The sequence below is a fragment of the Cannabis sativa genome, chromosome 6 (genome assembly GCF_029168945.1).
Source record: "Cannabis sativa cultivar Pink pepper isolate KNU-18-1 chromosome 6, ASM2916894v1, whole genome shotgun sequence".
NCBI lineage: Eukaryota > Viridiplantae > Streptophyta > Magnoliopsida > Rosales > Cannabaceae > Cannabis > Cannabis sativa.
The window spans coordinates 69,001,257-69,008,400 of record NC_083606.1 but is presented as its reverse complement, the minus strand read 5'-3'; the positions used below and the strand labels follow the sequence as shown (position 1 = coordinate 69,008,400).

The 7,144-nt window shown below is 27.3% G+C and overlaps 1 protein-coding gene across 3 annotated transcripts; it reads left to right on the top strand.

Moving 5' to 3' along the window:
- Nucleotides 1-383: 383 nt before the first annotated feature.
- LOC115695472 (protein neprosin-like) lies at nt 384-4,334 on the top strand. Of its 3 annotated transcripts, none has more exons than XM_061117519.1 (9): nt 384-527; nt 674-774; nt 2,350-2,532; nt 2,616-2,708; nt 2,854-3,072; nt 3,158-3,313; nt 3,460-3,513; nt 3,603-3,740; nt 3,874-4,334. In XM_061117519.1, exons 3-9 carry the CDS (start codon nt 2,371-2,373, stop codon nt 4,228-4,230), a joined length of 1,179 nt encoding a protein of 392 aa, XP_060973502.1. In that variant the 5' UTR covers nt 384-527; nt 674-774; nt 2,350-2,370; the 3' UTR covers nt 4,231-4,334. The 3 variants fall into 3 exon arrangements, with proteins under 3 accessions (XP_060973502.1, XP_060973503.1, XP_060973504.1); XM_061117521.1 differs by having other exon boundaries at nt 483-527; nt 674-753; XM_061117520.1 differs by lacking the exon at nt 674-774 and having other exon boundaries at nt 385-527.
- The last annotated feature ends 2,810 nt before the right edge of the window (nt 4,335-7,144 follow it).

The window sequence follows — 7,144 nt, the reverse complement described above, 5'->3', positions numbered from 1 at the left end:
AATAAGTTTCCTCTAGTCATAGACAACTCACAAGTGCCATGTAATATTGTAATGTAAAAAGAGTAAATTTTATAATTAATAATATTCTTTTTTATATTTATAATTTTATAATTAATAACATTCTCTAATATGTTTCCACTAGTCATAGACACCTCACATGTTAAGTGTCATGTAATATTGTAACGTAAAAAGAGTTAATTTTATAATTAATAATGTTCTTTTTTATATTTATAATTTTATAATTAATAATATTCTCTAATAAGTTTCCTCTAGTCATAGACAACCTCACATGTTAAGTGCCATGTAATATTGTGATGTAAAAAGAGTTAATTTTATAATTAATAATATTCTTTTTTACAAAAGGGTAATTAATTAATAATATTTTTTTAAAATATTATATCATTATTATTAAATTTACTTGTAACCTATATTAATTTCTATAAATAAATTTAATTTTTACAGGTAATATAAAAAATCAGTCACCCTTGAAACAATAGAAACTCGCACACAGCATAACACTTTCTCAGGTATCATGTTCTTTCCCAAAAATTTTTGATATATTTATTTTTAATCTTCATTTTCTCATTTACTTTTGAATTCAAACAATGTATGGATAACTTTTCCTATTGTGTTTTCTAGAGAAAATTAATCTTCATTTTCTCATTTATGTAAGGGTTTTCCCCTGATTTTGGGAAAGTTTCAAGACAAGGGACGGCCTAATTCGACATTGTTTTTTACTTTGATCCGGTCGAGGTGATTTTCGTTTACCAGCGCGTAGGCGGTTTAAGTTCCTATGATTGAGTCTTTCTGGCCCCTTTTTTCATCAAACCTTCCACACCGGCTACAAAAATACAATTTAAAATCTTTTGTGGTTTTGATCCTACTTGTTTTTATTAATTTATTTATGAATATTAATATCCTATTGTTATTATATAATACCTCAATTCTATGAATAGATAGTCTATCCTTCTCTTACTTTTATGGTAAATAATTTTTTGTACTAATTATTGGTACTTTTAATGTGTTTAATATTATATTGGTGTGTTATTTTTTTTTTTTTTTGGTACTTTTTTTAATTTGTTACTTGCTATTGGTATTTTTAATGTGCTTAATGTCACTATGGTACTTAATATAATTGGTTTGTAATATTTTTTTTGTCTTTTATATTTTTTTTTTATGAATGATCTTTGTACTATTTTTTTTTTATCTTTTATGGTTTTTGTTTTCTTTTTAATTTTATTTTTTTAAATGAATTTTTATACCTTGCTATTGATACTCTTAATGTACTTAATGCTATATTCGTGTGGTATCCAATAATTGGTTAGTAATTTTTTTTTTTAATATACTCTACATGATTGATCTTTGTACTATTTTTTTAGTAAATAATTTTTTTTATATTGTGACACCTTAAGTTGTTCAATACCATACTCATGTGGTACCCAATAATTAGTTAGTAATTTTTAAATCATTTATCAAATTAAAATTTGTGAGAGCTGATATTGAAATGCACTAATAACTGTACGCTACTTTAATATTTTTGTTATTAATATGTACATATCTTTATTAACCTCGATTTAAATTTTAATTTTTTACATTTGATATGCTAATTTAATTAGATATTTTATCTATCTTTATTTAAATATAATTGATAAAAATAAAATATATAATTAATTTATTAATTTTGACGGCAGTTACTTTGGCACGTTCTCTACCACCTAATATATATATGGAGAGATGGTCAGTACAATACCCTTTAGTTGGTATTCTCAGCACCCAAATTGAGCCAAAATCAGTCTAATTTTACTATATTTTTATTATCTATATATTATTAAAATTTTATTTAATTATTAAATTATTTGATGATAGTATAAACTGTCAATATCTCGTCGTACCATACTATATTTTTGTGGTGTGATAATTTTTTTTTTTTTTATTTTGAGATCAAAATACAAATTGAGATATTACAAAAATTACATGTACAATTTAATTTAAACAATAGCCACAAAAAACATTACTGGTACCACAAGCACTCGTAATTATATGATATTTTATATTGAGCTTTGTTTCTACACATTTTATGTTAACATTTGTTTCCTATTTTACTCAATAAACGAGAAGAAATATTTTAAGAATGTGATTTTTTTCTTCTTCTTCATTTTGTCAATATTAAACAGGTTGTTTTATTCTTTATTATTATTATTTTAAAAAAAAAAAATCCATATCAAACTTTGCATTGAAAAAAAAAAAATTATTTCTAAGATGATGAAAAAAGAAAAAAAGAGAAAAATTCAACTATTATCATTGTTATATTTTTCTTTGACTAACATCAATATAAATATTTTATCGCAGGTCAAATCTATTTACGTAGATATGGATATCAGGGAATTTTTTATGTTGCTTGCTATAATGTTGTGTACACTTTTGTGTTATTGTAAATCTGAAGAACAACTAATGCAGTTATCAAGAGATGAAGAGTTGGAAATAGAGAACCGACTTGAGCGATTGAACAAGTCATCCGTCAAGAGTATAAAAGTACATTTTTCATCTTTATCACCTATTTAAGCTATATGTTAATATCATTATATATATATGATTCGTTTTCGTGTTATGTATAGACACAAAATGGAGATACATATGATTGTATCGATTTTTACAAACAACCAGCATTTGATCATCATTTACTAAAGAACCACATATATGATTCTCAGGTTCGTTTCCGAAATATATATTTTCTAATAAGTTATATTTTACATTCTTTATTTTTTTGAAAAAAAAAAAGTAAATTTATCACAATAAAGTGGTATTTTAATTTACTTATATTGATATAAGAATATAAATATTAATTTATTGTAGATAAAACCTTCTTCTCGTCCTAAAGTGATGACGAATGAAAAGTCTCGAAATGATGTGGAGCAAATATCAATAAATAACATGTTTAGCAATGAAACATGTTCATCTGGAACCGTTCCAATAAGAAGATATACCAAGGAAGATCTAGTTAGAATCAAATTATTTACCAAGTCTTATTCTGCAAGAATTCGTTCCATTAATCTGGAAAATGCTAGTTTTCATGTGAGTGTATTTTATATATATATTTTTTTTTTGACAAATTAGTTAGTGTATTGAAATATATTTTATGTTTGAAATTGAACAATAGCATGCGATTGTTCGAACAAAATTTGATCCGAGCAAAAAATACAATGGAGGTTGGACAAAAGCAAGCTTTTATACATTGGATGTTATTGGCTTACAATATACTTCAAGTCGAATGAAATTGCAAAATGGAGTTGATAGCATTCAAGCTGGTTGGACAGTGAGTTTTATTTTCAACTATATTATCTTTCTATTTATAACTGAATTGATTGTTGTATTAAAAATAATTTAACTCAAACATAGTAGATAATTATACTAATTTTAAATATTTGATCAATTATTAATATTTTTACTATCATATAACAGATAAATCCTACATTATATGGAGATAGTAAAACTCACGTTTTTGTATTTTTTCAAGTAAGTATTCTATATTTATATTTATTTTTGTAGATTCTTTATATTTATGGTATTGTTTTTGTAAAACTCATGTGTTGATATTTTTGTAGGCTGGTGAATTATCTTGTTTTAATACGATGTGTCCAGGTTTTGTTTTAACTAGCCCTCGTGCTATAGCCGATTATATTCTAGATGAAAGACACCCGGGTACTTTTCCTGTAAGGGAATTTAAAATCACTATTTATCGGGTAAAAGAAATTTAATATTAAAGTTATCTTACTTCTTCCAATTTAATATTGAATATTTTAGTTTTAATAAAATTATCTTTTATGTAATTTAATTATCTTACTGGGTTGTGCATATTTTCAACTTTATATATAGGATCAAATGACTGGAAATTGGTGGCTTGAGTTTGGAGATATTCAAATTGGGTATTGGCCATCTAGCATATTTACTGACTTGAAAGATTTGGCTACGTATGTTGACTGGGGAGGAGAAACTTATAGTCCAATTGGTCAACCTGGTCCTCCGATGGGTTCTGGTTTATTTCTAAAACATGATGCTCGTTATGATACATATTGTCGACAATTATCACTTATAAATGAGGCCCACAACTTAGAAGATGCTAAAAGTACAGAAAGTTTTTCTAGTGATGTTGACTTTTATCAAGTAGAAAATTGGGGATATAAACCATATTTTGGATATGTCATGACATATGGTGGACCTGGCCCTAGATAATTTTATATTACTAAATAATTGTTGATAAAAAAATGCATTACTTTTATTGATAGACTTATGTTTTTAAACATAATTACTCAATTTTTTTTAATAATTTCTTCTAACAATAACCACTTCATGATACTACTACTTTCGAAAATAAAAATAAAAATACAACGCCTCAATTTTTTGCCTTTACAAAAAGATCCTTTAACAATTTGAAAAGATTCAAAACTACTTGAAATATAATGATGGGTTACAAAAATCAAAATAAAACATAGAATGATCCTTCATTTATAAAAAAAAAATATAATAAATAAATGATTTTAAATAATACATTTCTATTGTGTTTAGAATAATCAATTGCTATAAATAAAACTAAGGCAACACTAGTGTTCTAGATTGTTTTCCCATTTGTAATCTCACACAGTATACATACTAGAACTGACTCTGCTCACTATACACACTACACTTCGAGAAAAATAAAAGGGCGAGCTAAAAGCCCAATAAAAAAAATGTTTTTCATACAATATACCATACATACAATAATGTATATCATTAATGTACTAATTAAATTCTAGCAATATCATATACCTTATCTTATAACTATTAATAAATCATTCGACACATGAAATTTTTTATCATATATGTCCATGCTAACTATTCATACTACACATATATAGAGATTATCACTCCAATATCATACTCATAGCAGAACCACATATATACTATAAAATAATCATGTTCATTACCATAACATTGCCGTATCATAATCATTACACACATAATATTATAGATCCAAAAAAATGGTCAACTCACGAGGAGTCACAAAAACAACAATAAAATGACAAATAAAAAGACAGCAAAGATGATAACAACAATGATACTAGATTTTTATAGGAGGTTTAGCCCCGATTTCTACAGTAGTAGTTTACTCACCCTTTAGTTGAATCTATCTTTAGTTCTACACTGATTACAAATATTTTTCTATAGAGTTTCTGCTATTATGTATCCCTTCCAAGGTGATGGAAAGTTAGTATTTATTGGGAGGGAGAATTAATCAGTATTAATTGCTCAAATTCACACCCCAATCAATTTCCTAAATTTGTAGAATTGGATAAGATCGAATCTTTCAGGATCTTCATAATTGAATGAAGACCTCGATTTGGTCTTTGCAACCCGGGGGCACCCAAGTGTATCTCACCTAGGGAGTACCTGTACTCCCAGGATGATATTGTGTTGTTTCTTTTACTTCTTGTGAGGCATTGTCTTGTCTCTTAAGCCAATCCTATGCGCAAGGGTTGCTCTACGGGGTTACAAGTGTAGTTCAGATATTTTCCCTTCATACCCCGACTGTACGCCATCCAGGTCTACACTCGGGGGGAGGTTGTATGTTGCCCAAGTGTATATCTGGGGAGGAAATCTACAAGGTGTTGAAATACTTAATTTAATGTTCTCGTTAGATCTTCATTTAAAAGATCTCAGATCGGTGATGCAGAAGATAACTTGATATCAGAAAACTACATCCAAAAACCAATCGGGAAGCAAGAGTATGCTGCCCAGGTGGTAAAGCTACATATGTCGCCTATGTTTGTGCTCTACATTCGAGCACTCCAAATTTCACCATACACTTCCTGCGGGGAGTATCAAACCACTTATGCAAGAGGTGACTTGGAATCGATGAATTTCTCCTAAAAATCCACTTGGGAAGGAAAGGCATGTCACCTAGGTGTTAGAGACTTCCTTCCTGGTTGGCACAGTGTATGCCACCCATGTATACACTCATTTGTCTAGGCAACTTATATTGGATTTTATGCCCTAAATAAAACTCATTTCAATATAATCTTATTTATTAATTAATAAAAGATCAAAAATTATTTTATGTTGCTTGGTTCACATGTTACTTCATGATCATATATGTTTAGTATATAAATTTTATTAAATCCTGAACATATAGTTACTCATGATTATAAAATTGTCTACACAGTAGAAAATAAACATGATTATATACTTCAAACTATTTAGTTTCATGATTTATCAGTGCACTGGATTTAGATTGACGTGATAATCAACGATGTAGTTTACTTACATTTGTATAAGTGAAATATCCTTTCTAGGACATTAACAAAGTGAACTTATATCAGATGTATCAACTATACATCGGACTAGACTAATATTGACAGTGGAAAATATATCATAAACTTACCGTTATGTCTTTTCTAAGTCGATATTATTTAGTTGATCATAGGTCAGTATATCTCAATCCTGAGATGGTTAAGTTCTAGCTTAATTGTACTATACGGGTTCTTTGACTTGTTCGTTACCAGCTTACTTGTAGGACTAGCCCATACTTACATCTTAGGAATTAGGTAGTGCAGTTGAGTGGGAGCGTTAATCATAGATATAGGATCTATAGCTTCTATAACTATTTATAAGTGAAACGATAGTTTCCTTAGAGCTTGGCTAAAACAAAATAAATGGAAGAGCTCTTATTTCGATAATTATATTAGTTTATTGAAATATAATTTATAAGTAGCTAAGTATTTTAAGAATAAAATACATCGAAGGATAAAACGATAAATTTATCCTCAATCGATGTAAATCGTCTATAGAGGATCATTGATTGTTTAGATTGAAATAATAGATAATACATAGCGTATCTACATTTGGTATATAGTGCATTCTACTTATTGGGAGTTTATTTACATAGGCACACGATCCCCACATTATTTTAGATAATACTGCTTTGTAGACTCAATTAATTGGTTTAAGAAATCAACCGAATTCAAATTAAACTATGTCTTATTTTAGAATTTTTACTTAGTTTGAGCATATTTGTGAAGAAAAGAGAAATAATGGTTTATTTATTAATTATCTAATTAATAAATATATTTAAATTATATTTTATTTGATAATTATTAAATTAAAATTGGTA

Bases quoted from the DNA above. Each gene is read 5' to 3' on its own strand.
- LOC115695472 (XM_061117519.1), top strand. From the start codon at position 2,371: ATGGATATCAGGGAATTTTTTATGTTGCTTGCTATAATGTTGTGTACA. The intron at 2,533-2,615 runs GTACATTTTTCA...TGTTATGTATAG, and splicing joins CATCCGTCAAGAGTATAAAA to ACACAAAATGGAGATACATA. The intron at 3,514-3,602 runs GTAAGTATTCTA...ATATTTTTGTAG, and splicing joins ACGTTTTTGTATTTTTTCAA to GCTGGTGAATTATCTTGTTT.